The 27,919-nt window shown below is 40.5% G+C and overlaps 1 protein-coding gene and 1 long non-coding RNA gene across 2 annotated transcripts in view; both read right to left on the bottom strand.

Moving 5' to 3' along the window:
• Window positions 1-8: 8 nt before the first annotated feature.
• LOC134201173 (uncharacterized) lies at window positions 9-1,085 on the bottom strand. Its single transcript, XR_009976382.1, has 2 exons — window positions 961-1,085; window positions 9-229 (listed from the first exon to the last, which is right to left on the bottom strand). It is a non-coding gene; the product is annotated as an uncharacterized LOC134201173 (long non-coding RNA).
• Window positions 1,086-2,393: 1,308 nt separating this feature from the next.
• LOC693055 (octopamine receptor) overlaps window positions 2,394-27,919 on the bottom strand; it is an 86,802-nt gene continuing 61,276 nt past the window's right edge. The window contains 4 exon segments of the mRNA NM_001044039.1: window positions 2,394-4,381; window positions 4,384-4,391; window positions 4,393-4,645; window positions 4,740-4,812. Coding sequence (NP_001037504.1) covers window positions 3,063-4,381; window positions 4,384-4,391; window positions 4,393-4,502 — 1,437 coding nt within the window. The 5' untranslated portion in view covers window positions 4,503-4,645; window positions 4,740-4,812 and the 3' untranslated portion in view covers window positions 2,394-3,062.

The raw sequence follows: 27,919 nt of genomic DNA, 5'->3' as shown, positions 1-27,919 counted from the left end.
GCCACAAATAAAAAAAATATATGTATTATTGGTTATCGGTAACGTGCTTCTGTTCTGCCTCAAAACAAACTTGTGTTTCAGTTTCTAGGACCAAATACTCTGTATTCAATCCAGTTTGGAATTTGTTTTGGGTTAATGTGGGTAGCGATATTCACTATCTGATTCCCTTAGCTCCATCTGCATTGATACGAAGCATGCACTGTACTGCTGATGTACACTGGTACATCATCTATGCAGAAGAAATTAAAATAAATATCTCCCCTATTAGTCTTAGAAAATAACTCGGGCTATCCATTTCCAGTCCATTCCGTGGAACAGTGGGTTGTATGAAATCACCATTACATTATACGTAGCCTACTTCGTAAATGTTCTCTCTATACACAACTACATACCCGTAATGTGGATTCGAGTCGATTGTTTGTTGCGACTATATATTTCCTGGAAATAGACGAGAAGCTTTGGCTTTTGGAAGCCCAAAAAGAAACGTTGTTTGTGACTTAGGTTGTGGTCGCGTATTGAATATTGATCTTTGAAGATTTGTACTATTTGTAGTAGTCCCTAGTCTGCTAGGGAATCAGAATAGCTGACTTAGAAACTCCTGTTGCGATCATTTTTTATATCGAAAGATATTCAGATGTGTTTAAAAGCTCACTTATCGAGTTTTTTAGTAATAAAGTCCCAGCAGCCTATAGGCAACACAAATTGAATACTACAGTTCATATTGAATCATGAAAAGAGGACTATAACATGAGGTCAATGTGACTTCAGAGATCTATTTTTGCAAGATTTCTTTTGCACGTAGATTTAATAGAACTACTCTAAAAGCCCTGTCATGTTAACCATTAGCGAAACACTTGGACAACCAAGATGAGACAGAAAGATAAGAGAGAGAAAAACATCAATACCTTATCAGGCTTAAGAAACGTAGTCTCTAAAAGGTGAAATTTATGATGAACTTACAAAGCACAAGAAATAAACAATGATGTGGAATAATAATGATAAAACTTCATTAATTTCCTTGTAAACTCACGAATACAATGCTACAAAGAAAACTTGTACAAATGTGATTTAATTGCCAATTACACTAACATTTAATAAAATTCTCTGTCAAACAAGAACCGAATCAGACAAAAATAATTAATTATACTCTTTTGTGATCGTTATACAGATACGTTCACCAATAGATGTATTTTTCACGATTTAGCCAAGTACAGGCGTCGTGGAAGATATTCGAAGAGGCTACTAGTGAACCAAAATAAGAGACCGTTGAAAGAATAATTGCAAATTAAATGTCTTCATCTAACGCGAAAGGTGAACCCTAGAGATAAACTTCATATTTCTGCCGATATTAACAGTACAATATTTGAAAAGGAAGACCAGTCAGTAGGAAGTAGCTGAAAGAAGTCAGTTGGAAGTAACTGAAAGATAAACCTCTCATATGATCCCAGTAGAGATTATTATTCCATCCCTTTTGAAGTCGTCGTGGCCTAAAGGATAACACGTCCGGTGTATTCGTGTTGAGCGATGCACCGGTGTTCGAATCTCAGGCGGGTACCAATTTTTCTAATTAAATACGTACTCAACAAATGTTTACGATTGACTTCCACGGTGAAGGAATAACATCGTGTAATAAAAATCAAGCAATAAGCAAAAAAAAAACCAATTATCTCCCAGGTAGTATCTTTCTCCTTCTCCCTGTCGCGTGTTGGGGTTGGTGCACCAAGTCCTTTTTTATTTTTTATTGCTTAGGTGGGTGGAAGACCTTACCTTACCTGCCCCACCCTTCAAACCAAAAAGCATTACTCCCCCATCTTTCAATCATGCTGCATAGGAATTTGGCACGAGTTTTATTTAGCCATGAGAATATCGCCGGTCCGAGATTCGCACGTTCGCAAACCGAAATTTCCTCCATTTCGTTTTTTTTTGTATTGCAGTGTCTATGGAATTTTAACCTAACCTAACTATCTAACTAGCCTAACTATGGATCTTGAACCCTATTAACACTAAAAATGCTTTACCGGTATTTCAATATATATTCTATCTTCCGTGATCATAAAAACAGTGAAGTATTTGAGTCGTCGAAAATAATATTATGTATATTAAAAAAAAAACGGGAAACCGTAAAGCTGTTTTAATTATGTCTGCGACTAGGGAAAACCGAAGAAAATGTCAAGGTATAAATATATTTTTTTTTGGGAAACATTGGACAATGATTTATAAAGATTTTATTTTTATATTACTCGAACGAGCAAGTATAGGCATCAAGTTCATTCTTTAGTTTATGTTGCTAGTATTGACGCCAAAAACTAAATTAAATTTTATTGTTTCAATAGATAATCTACTGATCTTCAAAAATCTGTCAGATTATTTTACGGAATGAAAAACCACTAATTATTAATTATTATTTATTGTAATGGAAAAACAAACTTGAACATTAATATCCCTTTTAAATAAGGGCTCAAATTATTTCAAAGGGATATGCTATAAACCAATATAATTCGCCTCTACGTATGTATTGTTTACATTAGCCATTTAAAGAGATACGACATTTACGTTTCTAAAACAAAATATGTAGTTAAACACGATTAATATACTTATAATATCTATCTTACAAATATCACTAATATATTATACAATGGACCAAGATATGTATTTACATTATTTTAAACGAGACGCTAGTAATAATAAAACTTTTCTTCGTTGGTTACAATGCTCTTTAACATTAAATTCGTTCAATTCACATATTTACACAATGAAAATTCCTAGCGTGCTATGCACTATGTATTAATTACATCGATATTTACAAAATGGACACAACAACTTCAATACAAAGTCTAAGTTAATTTTAATATTATTTAGAAACTACCTACTAATATTTTATAATATCACTATTATTTTATTTAAAGATTAAAGTTTGATGATAGATAAAAAGGATATTCATTTCTAATAATACTACTTACTTACGAAGGTGGTTTATTTATTAAATTTTGAGCAAATCAGCAATTTCAGCGAGAACATCTATTTAAAATTTTAAATCATCTTTAGTCTTTGGCACACCTTTATTAGCATTTAATGAATAAAAGTTTCTTGAACGCTCGCCTGAAGTCCATGTTAAAGATGGTGTAAATCAAAGGATTTAAAGCTGAATTAACGTAGCCCAGCCAAGTTATGAAGTTTATAAACTTATTTGAGAGGCAACAGCTAACACAGAATGGTATAACGAGGTAGATGACAAAGAAAGGAAGCCAGCATACCACGAAAACGCCCATTATGATACCTAGGGTCCTTGCAGCTCTTCGTTCTCTCGTAAGCGATATTCTTTGTTTCTCTTCAATAAACTGATAAACTGCGTTAGTTTGATTTTGTTTAGGACGTTTTTGTATTTTCACGGGCGCCGCCTCAGTTATTTCTATCATATTATCCTCGTGAGTTTCCTTGGAATTACTTTCGGAAGATGTGTTTCTATTTTCGAGATTTTCTCCGATATCTGTAACGGAGTTTTCATTAGATAATATTGGGATTATCAGTTTGTTGTGTGATTTATCATCTTTGCTCCAGTATCGGCGCTTCGGTTTCTTTTTTGGGGTCAATTTTCTTGTCCTGTGTTTCTTCTCGTTTTCCGCAACAAGACGTGTACTCCCTTGATGTTCGTTGGGATTAGCATCCGAGCTGACCGAATCCTGGTCGTTAGGATCACTTTCTTTAGTTTCATATTTATTCCGACCGCTGGAAATCGTACTGATTTTGGTTGCTTTAGCTCGGTCCCTTAGTCTCTTTTTGGTCGCTAAATAGATTTCGAAATAAACTACAGTCATTATGACAAGCGGAATGTAGAAGGAGCCAGATGATGAAAATATTACAAACCCTGGTTGCGAAGTTAAGCGACATGGTGTATCAGGTTCGAACACTTCAGGCCAATCGTTCCATCCAAGTAAAGGTGGAGAACTAATCACAAGCGACAGTATCCAAACGATTCCGATCATAAAGAGAACTCGTTCCAATGTTCTTTTTTGTGCGTAATTTATGGGATCCGTAATGGCCCAATATCTATCTAAGGCGATGGCGCAAAGGTTTAGAATGGACGACGTACAACACATTATGTCGCAAGTGAGCCACATTTTACAGACGTAAATGCCAAAGACCCATTGTCCGAGGATAGAATATGCAACGTTCAACGGCAGAACTAATATGGCTACGGTTAAATCTGCCACAGCTAAGGATACAATGAAGAAGTTCTGAACAATTCTAAGGGGTTTGTAGGTAAATACACTTAATATAACAAGAATGTTTCCGACCACCGTTGAAATTATAATCATCGTTAGTATTATAGCTGTACAAATAGCTTCCCATTCTGGAACAGCTAAACTTATTCCAAAACTACTAGGATATTTAGGTTCGTCAGCGACGGCGCATACGTCCTTTTCGTCTTCAATCACGTCGTAAATCTCCGTGTAATTAATGGAGGTGTAGTTATTTGCATCGTGAGTAGCTGCTTGACCCATTTTGGATATATTTCAACTACTAAATTTCAAGTAGCATGATAAAAAAATTCGCAGCGGTGAATAATTCGGCGAATAATCTCCAATAATATTCCGCACACGTATCGATCAGAATTACTTCAGTCATTTTCTCGTACGCCAGTTCTCTGTAACAATAAATAAATCGTTCAATACGTAATGGGGAAATATAGGTGATTTTGTGCTCCGGAGATTTAGTTTGCTGATGTCTGAATTACATACCGTCTGTTCGAAATGCCATGTAGCAGCTTCCATTTGTGAGATTTGTTCATTTTTTTGTGTTGCGTCGAAAATTCTGTAACAAATAAATTCTTTTTGAGAAACCGGCTTCAAAAATATGTGTTTGTGTAATATAAAAACCTTTATTAATAAAACTTATTATTATTAAAAAAAATGCTATAATCGCAATTTATCTTAACGCAAGCTTCATTTTTACCTAGATAAGTACATTAAGAAACAGGTTTTTTGATGTTACCAAAACCCACAGATGTCACACTGTAAAATAATGCTCTGCTTGAAACATGAGTTCTTCTTCTTCTTTTAGCCCACAGACGTTCACTGCTGGACATAGGTCTTCCCCGAGCTGCGCCACAAAAACCGGTCTTGCGCAGCCTGCATTCAGTAGATTCCTACGACCCTTACTACGTCGTTGGTCCACCTTGTGGAAGGTCTATCCAAGCTACGTCTTCTGGTATACGCTCGCCAGTTGATAGATTTTCGGTCCCAGCGGCTATGAGCAATGTGCCTAGCCCACACGAAATCGAAGTTTCAGTAATATCGGAATAGCGGTAATATTACTCATCAAAATATACTTATGGATGGCTAGTTTCCGAAGAAATAGGTTGTTGTAATCCCCCCTATAACGCAAAACTCTTATTATGCTATTTCATGTCCCTCATATAACACGTACTTTGCCCCAGGGGATATTCCGCACACTATTTTATGTATACTGTGAAATTCGTAATGACTTTTACAGTTCAGAATTAATTTCGTTTTCATTTGCACATTGTGTCTATTAAGTTGTTACTAGAGGTCCCGCAGTAGTCGAAATTCGACTATAATTAATTGGAATTGTAGGTTTGTACACTATTATGATTGTATTTTATACTTCTATAATCACAAATTTCGCCAAGACTACACTATAAAAAATATTAACAAAGACAAACAATATTTAATATATTCTCAATTTGACAACAGACGTCAAGAACAAAAGTTTGACAATAAATAATATGCATGCGTGTGTGCGTCAAATACATGGTATGTAGTGTGTGTAATGTTTTCTTTATTGATTTAATGTATCTTTTAAGTATTATTTAAAAAATATATTAACATTGTGCACTTCTTCTCTATATTCTCTATAAGTGTGGAAAATTTCATACTCCTCCGTCCGCGCAATTTTCGTAAAAAGGGATACAAATTTTTGGCTTCACGTATTAATATATAGATAAAATTAAATTACTTAATTAAATTAAACTCTTAGTTTTTGAATTGTAAGAACATTGATTATATACTGGTACATTTTATACTGAAACTCTAAAAGGCGTAGAAATACCAAGAAAAGTTAAGCATTACTTTATATGGGGTTACACGGGCGCGTTATACGGGAATACACCTATAACACGGTCCAAACCATCATATTATAGACGGAATTACTTACACAGGGCCGAATGGTATCAAGTATTGATTTCATATTAAGCCATGTAACACAACTATAGCAACATTCTGAAAAACTATTGACACTATCGATTAAGTGCCACTATAAACTATCGTAGTTATTTAAAAAACCCTTAACTTCATGTAACATCAAAATATCGTCATACTTTTTTTGTTAAATAAGATCCAATTATTGAAGAAGTCAAACTAAAAAAATATTGAAATCTATCTACCGGTTTTTGAATGATGCGCGTACCAAGAGAGAGCTTTAATAATTTTATTTATATAAAAGATTACAATAATTTGTTTTAGTATCTTTTTGTTTTCTACCTATTCTGATAGCCTTGAGAGGCTATTTCAGCGTAACCTTAGTAGATGAGCTCACGGGGCTCAAACCTGTATTAGTATCATGTAACAAACCTAATATGACATAATCGTATGTTGAGATGAGTTCACGGAACGTCTTACCTGTTATGTCACGGACGCTAATATCAACGATAACATGAACTCCCAATCTAACAGTAATAAATAATATATAGCTATGAAATGAAATCCTCAAGAAACATACTAGGGGACCACAATGAAAGTTAAGTAGTTCCCTTGATAATGCAAACTCATAAATCACATTAAGAACGAACATGTACAACATTTCACTGTTCAACTTACTTATAATCTTTATCCCTTAGTTATTATAATTTATCTAATATTTCATATTTCTAGATACCCGAGTTTAACTATCATCCTAAATAAATTTTCTAAATGGAGAATACCTTATTTTCGTTTTTCAGAAAAAACGCTTCTCCTGTTCAAATCATATCTAAGGCACCTTGCCTTGACGAATATCCCTCAAACTTGATGTTGGTAGAAGGATAAGATGTTGTCTTGAGGTGTCTACGACCTTTCGTCTATTTCTGTTGTGGAATAGTCTAGACTTCTGGTATTAAGTGTGAGGCAGTCCTTATAAAAATGACACTTCGATTTAATGTCTCAAGAGAGACGGTAATCGTCTATTGATATCTACGAGCATTGGTAAACAATTAAAATCAGGTTTCACCGTTTATTAAAAAAATCTGATGTAGAAAAATAAATTTGTCTTGCAAACATTCTAGTAATTTTATTCTGTTAGATGTTAAAAGTCAGATAGCAAATAGTACAAAAGCAACTCTGTATATCTGTTATCGTTTTACGCCTAAGCTACTGTATTAATTCTGATCAAAAGTACGGAAATAATTTGAACCTTAGGAAATATTGTGCAGAGGGGGTTTACCTCCAATCCCGGGGACGTGAGGATCCAATTACTCACTGCTGATATAAAGTATAGTGCAGTTAGGCGAAGCTACTTGCGAAAAGCTATTAACTAACAGAGTCCTATCATAATTATACCGAACTTAATATCAACTGACTGGACCCTCCTTAAAACTGACGTAATAATGTATATATTATTATTTTCACAAAAAATCTACAAAAGTCTTATGACTTGGAATACCCAATATTGTTTCTTTTAGCTTGCAGTGGCTTCTAAAAACATTCTGCATTACCCATAGCGAAGGGCTGTCTGTGTTTCCGGCTCTTCTTTCTTACCTAGATACTCGACACAAAGAAACGAACAGTACTTTCGAACGAAGTACTTAGCATTTGGCCAAGGTATTCGATATTGCCATAGACATCTTAACGTCACACATCACCTCAACATTAGATAGATCATCGAAACAAGTTGTAGCGGAGGACTTCCTTCACCGCTTCAAATTGTCCGATGATATTAGGGAACTTCTTAGAGCTAAGAACGCCTCGATACGCGCCTACGACAGGTATCCTACCGCGGAAAATCGTATTCGATTGCGTGCCCTACAACGCGACGTAAAGTCTCGCATCGCCGAAGTCCGAGATGCTAGATGGTCTGATTTCTTAGAAGGACTCGCGCCCTCCCAAAGGTCTTACTACCGCTTAGCTCGTACTCTCAAATCGGATACGGTAGTAACTATGCCCCCCCTCGTAGGCCCCTCAGGCCGACTCGCGGCGTTTGATGATGACGAAAAAGCAGAGTTGCTGGCCGATACATTGCAAGCCCAGTGCACGCCCAGCACTCAATCCGTGGACCCTGTTCATGTAGAATTAGTAGACAGTGAGGTAGAACGCAGAGTCTCCTTGCCACCCTCGGATGCGTTACCACCCGTCACCCCGATGGAAGTGAAAGACTTGATCAAAGACCTGCGTCCTCGCATGGCTCCCGGTTCCGACGGTATATCCAACCGCGTTATTAAACTTCTACCCGTCCAACTCATCGTGATGTTGGCATCTATTTTCAATGCCGCTATGGCGAACTGTATCTTTCCCGCGGTGTGGAAAGAAGCGGACGTTATCGGCATACATAAACCCGGTAAACCAAAAAATCATCCGACGAGCTACCGCCCGATTAGCCTCATGTCTCTAGGCAAACTGTATGAGCGTCTGCTCTACAAACGCCTCAGAGACTTCGTCTCATCCAAGGGCATTCTCATCGATGAACAATTCGGATTCCGTACAAATCACTCATGCGTTCAACAGGTGCACCGCCTCACGGAGCACATTCTTGTGGGGCTTAATCGACCAAAACCGTTATACACGGGAGCTCTCTTCTTCGACGTCGCTAAAGCGTTAGACAAAGTCTGGCACAACGGTTTGATTTTCAAACTATTCAACATGGGTGTGCCGGATAGTCTCGTGCTCATCATACGGGACTTCTTGTCGAACCGCTCTTTTCGATATCGAGTCGAGGGAACCCGCTCCTCCCCACGACCTCTCACAGTTGGAGTCCCGCAAGGCTCTGTCCTTTCATCCCTCCTATTTAGCTTATTCGTTAACGATATTCCCCGGTCGCCACCGACCCATTTAGCTTTATTCGCCGACGACACGACTGTTTACTATTCCAGTAGAAACAAGTCCCTAATCGCGAAGAAGCTTCAGAGCGCAGCCCTAGCCCTAGGACAGTGGTTCCGAAAATGGCGCATAGACATCAACCCAGCGAAAAGTACTGCGGTGCTATTTCAGAGGGGAAGCTCCAGACGGATTTCCTTCCGTATTAGGAGGAGGAATCTCACACCCCCGATTACTCTCTTTAGTCAATCCATACCCTGGGCCAGGAAGGTCAAGTACCTGGGCGTTACCATGGATGCATCGATGACATTCCGCCCGCATATAAAATCAGTCCGTGACCGTGCCGCGTTTATTCTCGGTAGACTCTACCCCATGATCTGTAAGCGGAGTAAAATGTCCCTTCGGAACAAGGTGACACTTTACAAAACTTGCATAAGGCCCGTCATGACTTACGCGAGTGTGGTGTTCGCTCACGCGGCCCGCACACACATAGACACCCTTCAATCTCTACAATCCCGCTTTTGCAGGTTAGCCGTCGGAGCTCCGTGGTTCGTGAGGAACGTTGACCTACACGACGACCTGGGCCTCGAATCTATACAGAAATACATGAAGTCAGCGTCGGAACGGTACTTCGATAAGGCTATGCGTCATGATAATCGCCTTATCGTAGCCGCCGCTGACTACTCCCCGAATCCTGATCATGCAGGAGCCAGTCACCGTCGACGCCCTAGACACGTCCTTACGGATCCATCAGATCCAATAACCTTTGCACTAGACGCCTTCAGCTCTAGGAGCAGGCTTAGGGACCTCGGTAACCGTACTCGTCGAACTCGACAAAGAGTTCGCCGTGCAACCTAACCCATGAATCAGCTCACTGAGTTTCTCGCCGGATCTTCTCAGCGGGTCGCGATTCCGATCCGGTAGTAGATTCATTCGCGAAGCAGCTACTCTTGAGTTGTTAGGTCTCCTTCGGAGGCGCTCGGGCAGCTGTTAGCAAATCCCACCCCTCCTGGCTGAGCCTTTGCTCGCCCACCTGTCCTGGTGAAACTGGAAAGGCCTCCGGGCCAACAGTAATCCTTCAATCATAAAAAAAAAAAAAAAAAAAATGTATTCGATAAACAAAAGGATCCCACAATTTTTTTATTACTTATCCCTTGAGCGGTTTCATCATATGGATAGAATTAATTTGAATTTTTTGCAACGCTCACATGAGCTGGAGAGTAAAGCAATAGATAATAGAATGAAATAACATCTCGGTTATATGCTCCAAGGAAGTGGGAATAATACGGTTATATGCCCCAAGGAAGTGGGAATAATACGTATAAATCGTCCAAGAACGACGCAGGAATAACGTCGTATCATAGAAAAAAAAAACCAAAATATAATAAAATTGTATGGTTAGAAGTGGTAGGGTAATTTTCTCTTGGATTTGTACTATCTTTGCACTTATATTTGTTGGAAAGTGTTTATTTATTTATTTATTTATTATTGCTTAGATGGGTGGACGAGCTCACAGCCCACCTGGTGTTAAGTGGTTACTGGAGCCCATGGACATCTACAGCGTAAATGCGCCACCCACCTTGAGATATAAGTTCTAAGATCTCAGTATAGTTACAACGGCTGCCCTACCCTTCAAACCGAAACGCATTACTACTTCACGGCAGAAATAGGCAGGGCGGTAGTACCTAATGCTTAGGGAGGGACGATGACCCCTCATGATTAGACCATCATCTTTTAAATCCAAGAAGAAGATAATTTTGCCTTCATATTAAATTAAATTACATACAATAATATTAAAATTTCGATCCTTAGTCTTTAGTCTCAAGACAGATGGCATTATGTTGTAATATTTATGGGCTACGACGACCAATTAACGCTTGGAGGGCGGTTAATAAGCGCTATTTAATCGGATGAACGAGGTGCCAATGCTAGTAAAATACGAACAAACATTTTATTATGAACATTTTATTAATAAAATTATAACTAAAAACAAATTTCAATAAAATAATGATTGAACAATGTCTTTCACCTATACAACGCTAAGCGTGATTAAGCAGATAAGATATCTTACTACTCATAACTACAAAGGTTAGAAGTAATGATTATAGCAACTACTGAGAGAACTAGAAAGAATATCCTCCAATTTCTCAACGTCCATAATAATTTTTTTTTTTTTTTCCCTACCTATGCTGATAGCCTTGAGAGGCTACTTCAGCTTCACCCTAACGTTAGTAGGTGAGCTCGCGGGGCTCAACCGGAGAGTTGCTAACACTGACCCTAGCAAGAGCAGTGCTTCGCTGAATCTACCACCGGATCGGAAACGCGACCCACTGAGAAGATCCGGCGAGAAACTCAGTGGGCTGTGTCTATGGGTTAGTTCGCTCGTCGAGCCCTTCGTCGCAAGCGACGGGTTCGACGAGGACGGTGACCGGTGCTTGTGGTGCCTAAAAGCACCGTTAATGGATCAGGAGGATCCGTAATGACGTGCTTTGGGCGACGTCGACGGTTTACCATTCGGTCTACTGGGTCGGGTATGTAATTTCCAGCGGCTACGATGAGAGGGTTCTCATGTCGTGCCGCCTTCTCAAAATGGCGCAGCGATGCCGACTGTAGATACTTACTAAAAGAGTCGAGCTCCAGGTCGTCGTGGAGATCCACATTCCTAAGGAACCAAGGCGCTCCGACGGCTATCCTGCAGAATCGTGATTGAATAACCTGAAGGGATTTCAAGTTGGTGCGGGCTGCGTGAGCGAACACTACGCTTGCATACGTCATGACGGGGCGTATACAAGTTTTGTAGAGAGTTACCTTATTACGGAGGGACAGTTTGCTTCGACTACAAAGCATTGGATAGAGTCGTCCTAGAATAAACGCGGCGCGGTCGCGTACCGTTTTTATATGGGGACGGAATGTCATCCCTCTGTCGAGGGTGACGCCTAGATATTTGACCTTCGAGACCCACGGTATGGGCTGGCCAAAGAGAGTGATGGGACTAACGGCGGAGGTGTTTGCGCGCCTACTACGGAGTGGGATGCTCGAAGTGATGTTCGGAGGGCGACCCCTTTTGAAGAGCACCGCTGCGCTTTTCGTGGGGTTAATGTCTATTCGCCACTTCCGGAACCACTGTCCCATGGTGGCTACTGCGATCTGGAGTCGCCGATGAAGCAGCGACATCTTCCTACACGAGTAGTAGATAGCCGTGTCATCGGCGAAGAGCGCTAGATGGGTCTCCGGAGACCGGGGTATATCATTGATATACAAACTAAATAATAACGGGGAGAGCGCGGAGCCTTGCGGGACTCCGGCGGTCAGTTGACGGGGACGAGAACGAGTTCCCTCTACTCGATATCGAAACGAACGGTTCGACAAGAAGTCTCGTATGATGAGCACGAGTCTGTCTGGCACTCCCATGTTGTACAGTTTATAAATTAAACCGTTGTGCCAGACTTTGTCGAACGCCTTCGCGATGTCGAAGAAGAGGGCGCCGGTCGGGATTTGTTTACGCCTATTTAGTCCTATCAGAATGTGCTCCGTGAGGCGGTGCACTTGTTGTACGCACGAGTGTTTAGAGCGGAATCCGAACTGTTCGTCTATGAGAATTTTGTTCGCGGTAACAAAATCCCAGAGGCGTTTCCTAAGGAGCCGTTCGTAGATTTTTCCTATCGTCGAGAGGAGACTAATCGGACGGTAACTAGAAGTTTCGTTTGTCGGTTTGCCCGGCTTATGTATACCGATAACGTCCGCTTCTTTCCACACCGCGGGAAAGATGCAGTGCGTCATAGCGGCATTTAAAATTGTAGCCAACATTGCTATCAGTTGGACTGGCAAAAATTTTAGCGCGCGGTTGTGGATGCCGTCGGAGCCTGGTGCCTTCCTAGGTTGGAGGTTGTGGATCGCGTCTCTAACTTCGTCCGTGGTAATGGGGGGTAACGCGTCCGAGGGCGGCAGGGAAGCTCTGCGCTCGACCTCCCTGTCGACTAACTCGGTGTGTTCGGGGTCCGCGTGTTGAGTGCTGGTGGTGCACTGCTCTTGCAGTGCATCGGCCAGCAGCTCAGCCTTGTCATCGTCATCGAATGCCGGTGGTTGGCCTGAAGGGCGTAAGAGGGGAGGCATAGTAGCGGTAGTTTCGGATTTGAGAGTCCTAGCTAGTCGCCAGTATGCTTGGTGGGAGGGCGCGAGTTGTTCTAAATAACTATGCCAATTATCGTTACGCGCGTCGCTTAAGCGGGAGTGGACTTCGCGTTGTAGACGACGCATCTGAATCCGGTTTGAATGCGTGGGAAGACGATCGTAGGCCCGGATTGCCGCGTTCCTAACTCTTAAGAGATTCCTAAGATCGGGGGACAGTCTGATGCGGTGGAAGCTGTCCTCCACATCGACTTCTTTAGAAGATCTAATGATCGCGGAAGAGATGTGATCGGTAATGATGTTTATGGATTCGACGGTGTCCTCGGGGGATGGATTCGAATCCGGGCCGTAAGGGAGGATTGGCGGAGCGGCGTCGGCTAGGCACGTGCCCAGCTTATTCCAATCCACCATGGTCCTCGTAACAGTGACTGGGTTGTGAGGGCGACCGAGCTGCATAACGACAGGTCGGTGGTCTGAGTCGAGCTCTGACATTGCTTCGATGGAACGCAAGCGCAGAGTTACGTTCCTAAGCAATGCCAGGTCTATAGTGCTCGGACGGAGCGCGATGTTATACGGATAACATGTTGGAGTTGGGGGACCGACTATTTCAAAGGTGAGGTCGTCTATAAACGCGTCGAGACGCCTACCGTTAACGTTTGTACGATGGCAGTTCCACCTAGTGTGGTGGCAATTTAAATCGCCTGCCAGGATGACAGAGCCTCCCATGCCGAACAGTGACTCGATATCACTGCTCAGGAGGGGCTTGTCCGGGGGGAGATAAACGGATGCGATGACGATCGGCTGGTGTCCCGTCAGCGAGATACGGCACACTGACGCCTCGATATGTGAGAGCGAGGGAGTATCGAGAGGGACAACGTGCAGGGCCCGCCTATAGTAAATGGCAGTCCCGCCTTTGGAGGCGGTGAGTCTGTCATTCCTAACCATGACGTAATTCGCGACTTTCGGGTCACGACGCGAGGGCTTCAGACAGGTTTCCTGCACTAATAGAATATCTACAAGATTGTCGCGGAGGAATTCAAAAATTTGATCGCGTTGCCGCGCGAGTCCGTTAGCATTATAGAATGCTAACGTAAGGGAATACGGTTTTTCTCTACCTTTTTGCGCCATTGGTTACCGGTAAAGATTTTATAACGTACGCGACACGGACTCGTAGACGTCCATGTGATCGAAAGCGGCCGCGAGCCGCTGTTCGGGGGTTACCGACCTACGTATCGCGTCTGCGAACGATCGCAGACGGTCGAAGTTGACCGCGGTGACGAAGTCACGCACGAGCGCGAAGTCGTTGACGGCGGAGGGTTGCGGGGGACGGAACGCGGGCGCGGGGCGAGCTGCGAGCAGGGGCTGGGGCGCGGGGCGTGTCACGAGCGGGGGCGGGGGTGCGGTTTCCGTTCCCGCCTTCGTATACGGCAGCGGCTTTTTCCACGCCGAGACCGTGGGAACTGCAGCCGGCACGAAGGCGGGTTTCGGCACTGAAGGTGCCGAAGTCTTTGGGCCGACGGTTCGCGGAGCTGGGTGGGTTGGGCGTTTTCGCGGAGCCCTGGGACATCCACGGTAGTTCGCGGGGTGCCCTTGCTTAAGGCATAGGACACAGCTGGGAGGTTCGGTCGCGGTTTCCCTATCTCTAACGCAGTCTAACGTAGCGTGATCGCCGAGGCATTTCACGCAGCGGGGGCGCGCGTGGCAATTACGCGCCGAGTGGCCATAGAGTTGGCACCTGTAGCACTGCCCGGGAGTGCCACGCTTGTGGGGGGCTTCGATCGAGATCCCGGATAGGCCGCAAATTGTCGTGAGACATGCGATCTTCTTTTTGGCCTCCGGGGTGGGTTCTAACGCCACGAGTATCATATTATAGGGCTGTTTGCCCCGCCCGCTGTGCATCCGGTGCACACTAACTATCGGGAGGGCCTGAGCGGTCAGATCCTCCTTAATGTAGTCTATTTCTAGCTCCTTAGGGACTCCGCGTATTACTACGCGGAGCTCGCGGTCCTCCTGAAGAGCATAGGTGTGGAAACCTATGTTCTCCTTTCGGAGGTATGCTGAGAGGGCCCTATGGTCGCCCGGCGTTGCGACCTTGATCTGAATCCCATGCGCGACGTTACGCGCATGGGTGTAATTAATTTTATTTGCCTGAAGGGCCTGGGACACGCGATTCCACGCTGTCTTCTCTTGAAGTATCAGCGGGGGCGGGGCAGCTACTTTGGGAGCGGGCGCGGGCTTGGGACGCGGCGGTGGGGTTACGCGGCGCGCGGAGTCCGACTCCGGTGTAACTACTACTTTCGGTCGAGAGGCGGACGCGGATTTCGTCTGTTTTGTCGTGGAGTTCCGGGACTCCACGGCGCGAGTACGCTTTTTACCGCGCGTTACGGTTTGGAACCCATCCGAAGTTCCAGGCTGAGGGCTTGACGCGGATTCGAAATCCATCTCCGATTCGGTATCGGAGCCTGAACTTGAAACGATCGAGGTCGCGGCGGACGTAGCGCGTGATGACGTAACCGACGCGGGCGCGGGGGTGGGGGTGGCGCTAGGCGCTTCGTGAGTCGCATCGTCGGAACGTGCGCTCGAACTTAACGCGGCGGCGGGGGGCGCGCGGCGTGCCTCCGAGGCACGGTTGAAATACGCGGCGACGGACGCGGGGGGGGAGGGATTGCCACGGGAGGCCCTATACGCTAAGTACTCGGCCCTAATTGACGGGTACCTATCCCGGAGGAACCCGACAATGTCACTAGCACTTTCACTGACACTTTCTTCTTGCTGCATTTTCGGTCTTCTTGCCCGGGGGGGGCGGCCCCGGGACTTTTGTTGAACTCGCCGAAAGGCGAGGCCCCGGATAGGATTTGTAACCCCCCTGTGCTGCAGGACAGCAAGGAGCAGGGGGGGGAATGCCTATGCCGTGAAAACGGCAATCGGCGGGGAAAAGGAAAGGAACCCACTCGGGCTGTATAGTGCTACAGCAGGCAGAATCGCGAGCGGGGGTCTAGTCTTGAAAAAGACTGTTGTTTTGGGAAAGGTTAGGAAATCGCTAGCCTGTGAGTGCCACAGGAAGCCTGATCGTAGCGATTGGTTTTGCCTTGAAAAAGGCAGTTGGTAAAGGGTGGGTTCGCGGTTACAAAACTTTAGCGCACAAAAATGGACTCCGAGACGCAAATCGCAAGCGACCAACGGATCGGCACGTCCGCACTACCGAATTGTAAGCACGATGTATTCACGGTCACTACACTGTCGAGCACAACTGTGAGTTCAGAGACGCAGCTCGCAAGCGGGCCACGGATCGGGAAGCACGTCCGCGCACGACCGAGTCGTGAGCGAGAATGCCCATAATAAAGTGAGGTGTCGTATAATTACAGTATGTTTCACTCTCGCACGACGCGATGCCATTAGTTTTGCTACGTGCCCTTTCACAGTAATGTCGTTCTTAAGTTATTAAAATATCACGGTATTTAATGCGGTCGTTGACATTGACGGGTAAATAAGGATTTTTGGAGCATTACGATCCGCTTAACTTTTACTAATCTTGTTATATAAAGAACAGTTCCTTTAACGTAAGCTTTGTCCGACTTTGTCTAAACCAAGTCGATTTAATATTGAATGCCAATAAAACATCGGGGATAGAGATGAAGAAATATGAAGTTATTAAATAAGATAAAGAAATAGGTAGGGTGGTGGTACCTACCCGTGCGGACTCACAAGAGATCCTACCATCAGTAATTAATCAGTAATTACGCAAATTATAATTTTGCGGGTTTGATTTTTATTACACGATGTTATTCCTTCACCGTGTAAGTCAATCGTGAACATTTGTATTTTTTGAAATAAAATTAAGAATTTAATCTTACTTGTCAAGGTAAACTCTTAAAATTAAGGGTGGCCTAATAATCATCGTGGTTTAAAAGATAAGACGCCCGGTGCATATGTATAGAGTAATGCGTCTGTGCCAGTGTTCGAATTCCGCAGGCAGGCACCAATTTTCGTAATTAAATACGTAGCTACTTAACACATATTCACGCTTATTTATTATGCCACGAATCAGTAATGCGTTCCTGTTTGAAAGCTGGGGCAGTCGTCCTATAGTCACGAGAATGAAAACTCATCTCTCGAGGACGTAGATCATTTAACAAAAACACCTAATTGGTTTTGTTTTAGCTATATTCGATTTCAATAATCGAGCCGTATCATTCAAACAAGAAGACACCGGAGTTGCAAAGTTGCTATTGTGACTTTGTTGCTTACACTAAGGACGTTACACAACTGGCGGTTGTTAATTTTAGACGGTGACTCGTAGTTGTCAGGTCGAGTGATGTTCTATGAATATCCATATCTGCATGTAACCTAGTTAGTAGCTTTGGTTGGACGTTTAACAAGACTTTTTTTTTGTGCTTAGATAGGTGGACGAGCTTACAGCCCACCTGGTGTTAAGTGGTTGCTGGAGCCCATAGACATCCACAACGTAAATGCGCCACCCACTTTGAGATATAAGTTCTAAGGTCTCGAGTATAGTTACAACGGCTGCGCCACCCTTCAAACCGAAACGCTCGAACTGCTTCACGGCAGAAATAGGCAGGGTGGTGGTACCCACCCGCGCGGACTCACAAGAGGTCCTGCTAGATGAGTGGGCTGTGAGCTCGTCCACTCATCTAGCAATAAAAAAAAAAAACTTCTGCAGAACGCAAACAAAACTATGTGCGTTTTCAGAAAATAATTATCGTATTTTGTGGTATGTGGTGAGACTAACAATCGTACTTCCTTTGTGAATACATTTTGATTCTAGTTTTTATTAGAAGATTTTCTTTCTTTCCTTCTCATAGGGGACGATTTTATGAGGAATATAAATAATGTGCGCTCAGACAGCAAAGATCAGTCCCTGATAAAAATAAACGAAAAAGTAATTCGGAAATAGGAAATCACAGTAAAAAAAGCGAAACTCATGTTGGAATTTATATAATTAATATGTGAATAATAACATACAAAAATTACTATTGATCCTCGCCATTACAATACGAGTATGATTCTCGGTCGGAGTATGGGTATTTGCTATATTCGGTATTCCAGTCAACGCCATGAACTCTCCAAACAAATAAACATAAATAAATTGGAATGTATCTTAATGGTTAAAATAAAAGCCCAAATATAAGTCCGCGGCACAATAAAATTTTAATACAGAACACATACCGGATCAGCTTTAATAAATATTAAATAGCCTTTGGATGTGAGCGTTTGAGTCACGGAATGTTTTTCACGGTGAGCCGGGAGCTTATTTCATCAAGAGCTCATTCCCGAACGATTAACCGACAATGCATTTCATTACGGCTTATCCAGACGAATGAATTTTAATCAAGAATTATCGCGTATTTGGAATAGTATATGTTCCAAACGTAAACGTAATGTAACGTTTTGCAGAATATACATGATATATAGGCATGATAACGAGCTATATTAATTAAACAGACCGAAATTTTGGATGAAGATTATCTATTATGAATATGGATGACCCATATAAAAAACACAAATTTAATGAGGGAAAAAGATATCCGGCTCAGGTGATGTTGAGAAAAGCATAGATGGTACATTTTACTTTGTTAAATATACTAACAAGATAAATAATATGATACGAATAGAATATGATATAGTTGATCCAATAACGTGGATCTATGGATCGTTCGAGGGTTCGATCGATACTTGATGAGACGATTCGAAATTCATGGTGGTGGCACGTTTGATTGCGGCCCTGCGTATTTAAGGTAGGATTGTATTTTTTTTTCTACCTATACTGATAGCCTTGAGAGGCTATATCAGCTTCTCCTTGACGTGTAGGTCAGCTCACGGGTCTCAAACAGGGTGCGTTACTAACACTGGCCCTAGCAAGAGCAGTGCTTCGCAGAATCTACCACCGGATCGGAAACGCGACCCACTGAAAAGATCTGGTGAAAAACTCAGTGGGCTGTGTGTGGGTTAGTTCACTCGTCGAGCCCTTCGTCGCAAGCGAAGGGTTCGACGAGGACGGTGACCGGTGCTTATGGTACCTAAAAGCACCGTTAATGGATCGAGATACGATTGTAGTTGGTGGTATTATTTCTCGTCAACTAAACTACAATGGTATTGATCGTTTGTTTGCTTACTCATAATTTACGCATACTCGCATCTTTAACTGATTGGACTTAAAATTTGTAATGATATTGTTTGTAATTCAGAGAAAAGGTATCAAACTAAAAATTCGTCACACTAAAGTGGTATGTTAATTATTTTATATGGGTTGTTTTATTGCATTTATCGGTGGACGAGGTCACGGCCTACTAGTTGTATGTGGTTACTGGAGACTTGAGGTCTATGTCACAATTGATTATTAATAACAATATGTTAGAAAAGTGGGTTTACGTATTCTTATTTCATTATAAAAAATAGTAAGTACCTGTCTGCCGGATTTGAACATGGGCATAGTCGAATCGCTCGACGCGAATGCAACGGGCGTATTACCTAGTATCCTTTAGACCACGACGGCTTACGTATTCATCATTATGCTGCCCTTCTCCCAGTTACCTGGGGTCGGTGCAACATGTTTTCTCCTTCCATACTCTTCTATCATATACCATTTCTTCGCTCAATCCCCTCTTACCCATATCGTCTTTCACGCAATTCATCCATTTCTTTTTAGGTCTACCCCTTCCTCTATATCCTTCCACATTCATAGTTAACATTTTCTTACCAACCTCATTTTCATTTCGTCTCATCACATGTCCATACCATCCCAAACGCGCACTTCTCAGCTTCTCTGTCACAGGTGCCACTTTCAGACTTCCTCTAACATTTTTTTTTTTATTGCCTTTCTAGGCAGACGGGCATACGATCCACCTGATGGTGAGTGGTTACCGTCGCCCATGGACTTCAGCAATGCCAGGGGCAGAGCCAAGCCGCTGCCTATCATTCATTCATTCCGTATTCATTCCGTATTCTATCCATTCTCGTTACTCCACACATCCATCGCAACATTCGCAGCAGAGATCTGCTGCATGCAATCGCCTTTCATCACGGCTTACGTATTATATTAATAGAAATTGGTAATCCCAAAATCGCTTAATGATTGTCCAAGAACACACAAAAGCATCCTACTTCATTAGTCTCAAGCAACAATACTCTAAAGAAGCAATGATCCCTCGAATTTCCAGATCCAAAAGCTGAAGACGCTTCGAAATAATTTATTTCGTTCCAACGTGACTTTTGACGTATTCAATGAAAACATCCGATACGAAGATCGTACAAAACGGGAATAACCCACACAAATGAATATATTATAGAACGGTATAAAATACTATGTTTGAATACAAAACACGAGAATACATATATCGAGGATAGGGCTGAACTGAATCTGTTAATTTGTCGACCTATTATTTAAATTACTGGAGCTGTTTTTGATGGGTTTGGTGGTCAAAAAGAACATGATGACGAAGATAAGACTGTTATTGAAATACTTTTGTTTCTCTAGAAAACTTTCACCGTACCACGTATTATCAAGTAAGCTTTGACAATTTGTATACTGCCATTGATTTTGATTTGGATTTGATTTGGAGTGCCTACAATTTGTTATTTAATACGCTTCATACGTTAATAGCTTCATACGTATCTATGTTAGTATGTAACGGAATCTTTGAACATGATTTTGGTCACCTTCAAAACGTCGGATTAACTCAAAATTGACAATTGACAATGACAATTAAATATTTTAAACAGTTCGGTCCGTTATTTAGTTTCAGCAGTCAAAACAACAAATTCATTGGAGCGCCTTCTTTTTTTCACTTAGCAAATTGGAACTGTTGTATATGCCTGAATGTACATTAATGAATATGTATGAATACGTAATTCTACTTAAACTAAAAAAATGAAAAATAAATAATAGATTAAAAAAACATGCTTTTATAGAAACTCCAACAAAAAAATGGAAAATAAATTTATTATTAGATAAGCGTTTTATTTAAAAAAAGTTATTTATTTAGTATTTATCATCATTTGTGAATATTGGTATTCAATACTACTAAGCTGCCGTCTACAGGGGCAGTTTTAAATTAATTGAAAGTCATACCTGATACTTGAGCTTAGTTGCTTGCCTTTGCTTTAAGTATGGCCATGCCTCATACCATCTGTCTATGATCGCGAATGACATTTATAATTTACCTATAACTTATAAAAATTTAACTTAAAATTTTTATAGTTTTAAAACTTAAGCTTATACTTAGAAAGAGTTCTACTTCGAGCTAAGATTCGATAGCGAGATAGTCCGGAAGTCAATCAAACTTCTTTATTTTAAAAATAATGCCCTACCGGCTGTTTTCAACGATTTTTTTACTTTTACCAATTGTCTATTTTCTAATTTTTTATTATTATTTCTTATTGCCCTTGTAGGCAGACGAGCATACGGCCCACCTGATGGTGAGTGATTACCGTCGCCCATGGACTTCAGCAATGCCAGGGGCAGAGCCAAGCTGCTACCTACCAATAAAATTTAATTCTGGACAATATTGTTGTAGGTAATTTGGTAGATAAAAATACTTTAAAGATCTAAGTGTGCTTTGAAGAGCAATTTACAACCTATCCTAAGACCGGCAAGGTTTGCAATGTTAATTTTAATTGAATATAAAAACCTCATAAGCATTCTGAAGTTACAATAGTTTAAAGTCTTCGTCATAATCCAATATCTATCTCTAATACAGTATGCTCTATAGTACGTTTGTGTTAAGATCATGCGAGTTGCGAATCATATTATATTTTATTGAAACCTCATATTTCATTTCGTATAAATTATTTCAATTATAAGATTTTTTCAATTTTTTATAAAATTTTGTGAGTTTCAGCCCTGGAGCTTGGCTTTAAGTGATTCCGAGAAATATGTTCCAAGACGTACATATTTATCTTACGTTTCTTTTTTCGTAAAGATAATGTTGTACGCTGTGTGTTTTGTATCATCATTGAGTATTATTTCTCTTACAAAAAATGTTTGCGCTTAAAGAATCGCCTTGCTTACGTTTCAATGCTTTTTAATTCAAGGTGTATCATAGCTATTCTTTTTAAAAATATTTCATCAAAGTTTCATGTATGTAAATGAAGCTCTCTTGGCCCTTCATTAATTACATTTAAATTTCCCGCGCATTAGCTTCGACTATCATAATAGTATTATCTATGGTGGAAGCTATGTTCATTCTATAATTGGATTTGCTCTCTGGCTTTGGACATTCAAAAATATAACGTGCTTTCTTAATAGATTAAAAAAACTTGCAGATTTAAAAAGGGTCTACATATTGAAGCAACATCTTTCAATGTTGTTTCTCTTTGCAGGTTCGAAAATAATTATAATAATTGTAAGTGTAGAAATAAGTTAATAAAATAATAATAATAAAAATCTCTTTGCAGAGCAACAACTTCGTTGTTTGTTTCATTAAAAAACACATTACATGTATATAAAACTTTATATAAAAACGAACGTTTTCAGTTGACTAATAAATTTTACGTCAAATTATACTCAACCGTTTTATCAAATGTTTTATTAATGAGCAGATAGATGTTAATTAAAGGTGAAACGTGAACAAACTGACCGACGCGAGACGTAATGAGGACATTCGTAGCGACTCTACAGTGTAGCACTGAAACATCGTAGCGCGCGGTCTACGAACTAAATATGTCACTCTCTACGTAGAATTTTTCAAATGCAGTTTTGAAGCGAACTCTATTTTTGCTTACCCTGAATACATAAAATAATAATTCGATAACTGTGATAGAAATAACAAAATCAAATGTATTCTTGAACTTAAATTTCTCGTGGTTGAAGCGAGTCTTCGTAAAATAGTGTCTAAAGAATATTAAGACGGGGCATGCTTTAAGCTTGTTTTTTATAAGTTGATAATACGCCGCAACCTTATCTTCTTTTATATTTTAACCTAAAATAACCTGACGAAGTTTGTTAAGGTGTGTTGTTGTTTTAACTTTTTTTTTTTTTTAAATGCCATAGTCTTGATGCTTGAATGTCAAAGTCTCATTTGCTAAGGACGGTGAAAGATAATCGTTCAGTTGCAGAATAAGCTCTACAACTGTTTGCACTAATGTAATCAGATAACAGAGAAAAAAATCGATAAAAAGAGTTATTACCATACGGTGTCTCGAAAACGATAGGATCTACGACATTGATGGATGTTGTGTGGATTCCATTTATTTGTACTAAGACCATCACCATACATTACGTCCCGGGAGGACGGACCCTTTAATCAATTAATCGTTCGGACGATGTTATTTTGTTATCGTTCAGCGAGATGCGATTTGTTGTCGATCGGGGCTCATTTGCTCTATGACTTTTGACTTGGATTTTTTGTTTTATAAATAAAGTCGTCTTTTTTTTTGCGCGACATTTGCGACATTCAAGTAGCAGTGACTGTGGAATTCAGTAATTACTTGATCCAAAATGAGCTGCGCAATTGTTTGTTCACTTAAAACAAAAACAAAAACGTGATAGACGATAATGCAGTCAAAGGAACGCCTTTTAAACGCTAAAAGCTCTATCGAAATTGGCTTATGCTTTTTATTACTTAAGAAAATTAATTAAAATTTCCAGAATTATATCCAAATACTATTATACTCTTGTTATGACAGTTTTATAATAGTTCAAAGCTCTATTTAAAAAAGCCAATAACATAACCAATGCTTTTAGAATTGATGAAAATGGTTAATGTATTTTTTTATTTTTTTTTATTTAATTTACTTCAGATTTTGCATCCATATCACACTTCATTACATTGCATTAACATTTCATTTATACTAGAATTAAATAAAAATAATAACTAATCTCGGACTAAAACAAAAACAATAATAATAATAATAACCGTGCCAAGCTCTACTGGGACCGGCCCATCATTACGGACAGGACTATTCTTGCGAATAAGCCTGATATCGTGCTGATGGACCGGACGGAGTCTCGGGTATTTCTGGTGGATATCACCATCCCCTACGACGAGAACCTCGTATGGGCCGAGGCAGATAAAAAGACCAAATATTTGGACCTGGCGCACGAGGTGACCGACATGTGGAGGGTGGTATCTACAGAAATAATCCCGGTAGTTGTGTCGGTGAATGGTTTGGTCCCTAAAAGCCTCTCAAAACATCTCGAGAGGCTTGGTCTCAACAAAAAGTCGGTGGTGGCCCAAATGCAAAAAGCAGTCTTGCTCGACAATGCCCGTATAGTTCGCCGGTTTCTCTCCCAATAGTCCCTAACGCTCCGGCCGATTGTTGCCCACCTCGCCGGAGTGTGTCCTGCCGTCTTCCCAGGCGTGGCAGTGCTTAATACACATAATAATAAAAACAAAAAATCAAATAATAATAATAAAACAAAAACTCAAAATTAACATGAAAACTACCTTAACCTAAAGGCTGGTTTGGATCCAGAGTGCTCAAAATGCACACGTGTCCAGTGTTGCATTATTGGGCAGTCCAGATCCATCCGTGAGGCGAACAGCCGTAGGTAGCGGTTGCGACTGACCCGCACGGCCCGCCGCACACGGCGAATTAGGGAAGTAATTATATTCAAGTATTGAAACATAATTATTATTGATAGCATTTTACGGCGCGTACTTTTAGGTACCTCAACCACCGGTCACCGGTCACCGGTCACCGGTCACAAGGGTTCGACGAGTAAATTAACCCACAGATACAGCCCACTGAGTTTCTCGCCGGATCTTCTCAGTGAGTCGCGTTTCCAATCCGATGGTAGATTCTGCGAAGCACTGCTCTTGCTAGGGCTAGTGTTAGCAATACACCCGGTTTGAGCTCCGTGAGCTCACCTACTAGCTCGGTGAATCTAGAATAACCCCGTCAAGGTTACTAGAATAAGTAGAAAAAAATGGCCCGTAGTTTCGGACACACGAATACCAACCATTAAAGATTTTCCTGAAGACGAAATCCAATATATAATTTAGTATAAAAAAGAAGAAAGTTTATAAGTAGCATTAGGATGAAGAACTTGGAAAGTATGTTACGGAAATGCGAAAAAAACGTTAGGGAAGATTTTTGATAAAAACATTAATGTGTCTACGTTGTCTTCTTACATTTTTGATATACTTTTTTATATTACATCACTCTGGACAGTGTTATTATTAATTTAATGATTATGCCTATCATTTTGAGCATGATACTTGTATTTAAATTGAATGTACCATTACAATCATATCCTATTACCTTTAAACAAGCAATTCTTATATATATACTTATAATCTGAATCTCGGAAACTGCTCCAAAAATTTAGTATACAGGGGATTTCGGGGGCGATAAATCGATATGGCTACGATTTATTTTCAGAAAATGTTGTTTTATTCGTGTTTTCAATAATCAACTCTTCCCGACATCTATTGGCGAATAATAATACTATTTTTCTTAATTGGGGGCAACTAACCGCTTTAAAGACACAACAAGATGGCGTTATAAAAAAAAAAACGAGCAAGGCTCGGTCATCATCTAGTAAGAAGGTATGTGTTTTAATTAAATGGATTAGTAAATGTGAGTACGCACGCTATTGTAATATTTTCATTAATAAGTAAATCATTTTTTTTTTTGCAAAGGTGATAGAATTTTTGCATTTCACAAATGCGTCTTACTTGGCACGTTATGATATATATAAGTATTATAAACAGTTTGACATGCAGTGGTAGGACTGCAGGCGGACTTCTATTAGCAGGCTTTGCATCAGCATTGCTGTCCATATAAACTTAACAAAACGACAAATATTTATTTATTTAAATCGTAACCAACCAACAAAATGAACACAAATACTAAATTACACAAGGATTAGATTTGTGGGTCGCATTTAGAAATCTACTTCGATTATGGGTGTAAATTACTACCTAGAGTCTATTAGCGACGAAAATCACGTTCTAACGTCTGGCTCTAATAAATAATTTAGAGTATCAAAACTGGAAAAGAATTTAAGCTTGAAAACCACAATAAGTTCACGTATTTAATTTACTAATATTCATTTTGTGTATCGCAACTAGACTTTAGCTCACTTATTTAGGTGCCGCTATAAGATAAATAAAATAAGGATAAAAACATTGAATCCCTTTAGTCAAGTCTGAACACAAGTTCATCTGTGTTAGCGGTTGCGTTGTCTGAATTAAGTTGTTGTCCTAAGTAATTAATTTAAGGATTACTGCAACTTCAGTTGCTTATTAGAAAAATATGTTATCAATAAAAACATTTAATTTTTTTTTATTTATTCTACATTAATATCGAGTTAATAAAATGAAATTAATAATAATTACTTATTTATAATTCACGTTGTAATTTTTATAATGCCTTTTACACTGCCTAAATAAGATAATATTTAAAAATCTTAAGAAATAAAGTTTCCCTATTATTATTGTTTTTTTTTTTTACGAATAGTAATATAATATAACGCAGACTAAGAAGATTATATCAAATGAAACTATTAAGTGCACTTGCTCACATTTAATCCTTCATACAAAATACGAAGCACTCAATTTCAGTACTGTAACTCATTAAGTCTACACAATATATCATTTTCTGACGGTTATTATTAGAAAACGTATGCGACCTTTAGCAGTGACTCGACTGCTGTCGATAATTGTTACTGAATGCTAAAACGTGTATACGCATATCTTTGATACTACATTTATGTACCTAGCTTATTACTATATTTACTGGTAGTAGGGGTAGGGGTGTGTACCACCATCCTCCTTATTTCTCAGAAGAAACTAAGAATTTAGACTTAGAAGTGATTTCTCAAAGTGGGTGGCGGAATTAACGTTGTTATCTATGGGCTCCGGTAATCATTTAACACCAGTTAGGCTGTGAGCTGGTCCACCCAATCAAGAAATTAAAAAAACATTATGAAGCAACTCGTGTTTGAGATGATCCCATCATCTCGTTTTTACCATTGCACCGCCCGCAACCTGAGTAAAATTTATCCATACTACCTGGAGCCACTGCGTTCATCCTCAATGCATTTCCAGAGATCTTTTATGCCACGGACTTTCCGACTTTGGAATGATCTCCCGTCCACGGTGTTTCCCGAATGCTATGAGATGTCCTTCTTCAAACGAGGCTTGTGGAGAGTACTTAACGGTAGGCAGCGGCTCGGCTCAGCCCCTGGCATTGCTGATATCCATGGGCGACGGTAACCACTCACCATCAGGTGGGCCGTATGCTCGTCTGCCTATAAGGGCAATAAAAAAAATCAGACATCATTATACATACGTGCTCTGGCTACAACTGTCTAATTTGATAAGAATAATTTTACCCAAGAACGCATGACTGCAATGTGCTTGACATAAAATGAAAAGGTCTATCTACCTGAGTGAGATCACAATATACACTACTGTTAAAAGTTTTGCCACAACCACGGTTATCTTTGACAACCGTCAGCTTTGAATTTCGAAGTCAATTAATATTATTCCTTGAATCCAATTTACATTCGCGAAATCATGACAATATAAATCTTACTTATCGAAACAAATAGAGCCGTAACAAATTGAATATTCGGATTCCCTAAACAATACTTTGTTTTAAATTTATATATTAATTCAACACCATCCGATTCAAATTTTTTTTATCTCAAATAAACCCCAATTATCAAAAATAACAATGTAATTCGACCTTGCCTAATTCAATTTTCTTATTCATTAAGAGTTGTTAGATTAAATCAGGTCACATATGCCTTCCCCCGGGAAGGGTGTTTGAACTTTGATAATTTGGAACTCCGTAACGAT

This window comes from Bombyx mori, chromosome 23 (genome assembly GCF_030269925.1).
Source record: "Bombyx mori chromosome 23, ASM3026992v2".
Lineage (NCBI taxonomy): Eukaryota > Metazoa > Arthropoda > Insecta > Lepidoptera > Bombycidae > Bombyx > Bombyx mori.
The sequence above is the reverse complement of the archived record's forward strand: the minus strand, read 5'-3'. Positions and strand labels throughout refer to the sequence as shown.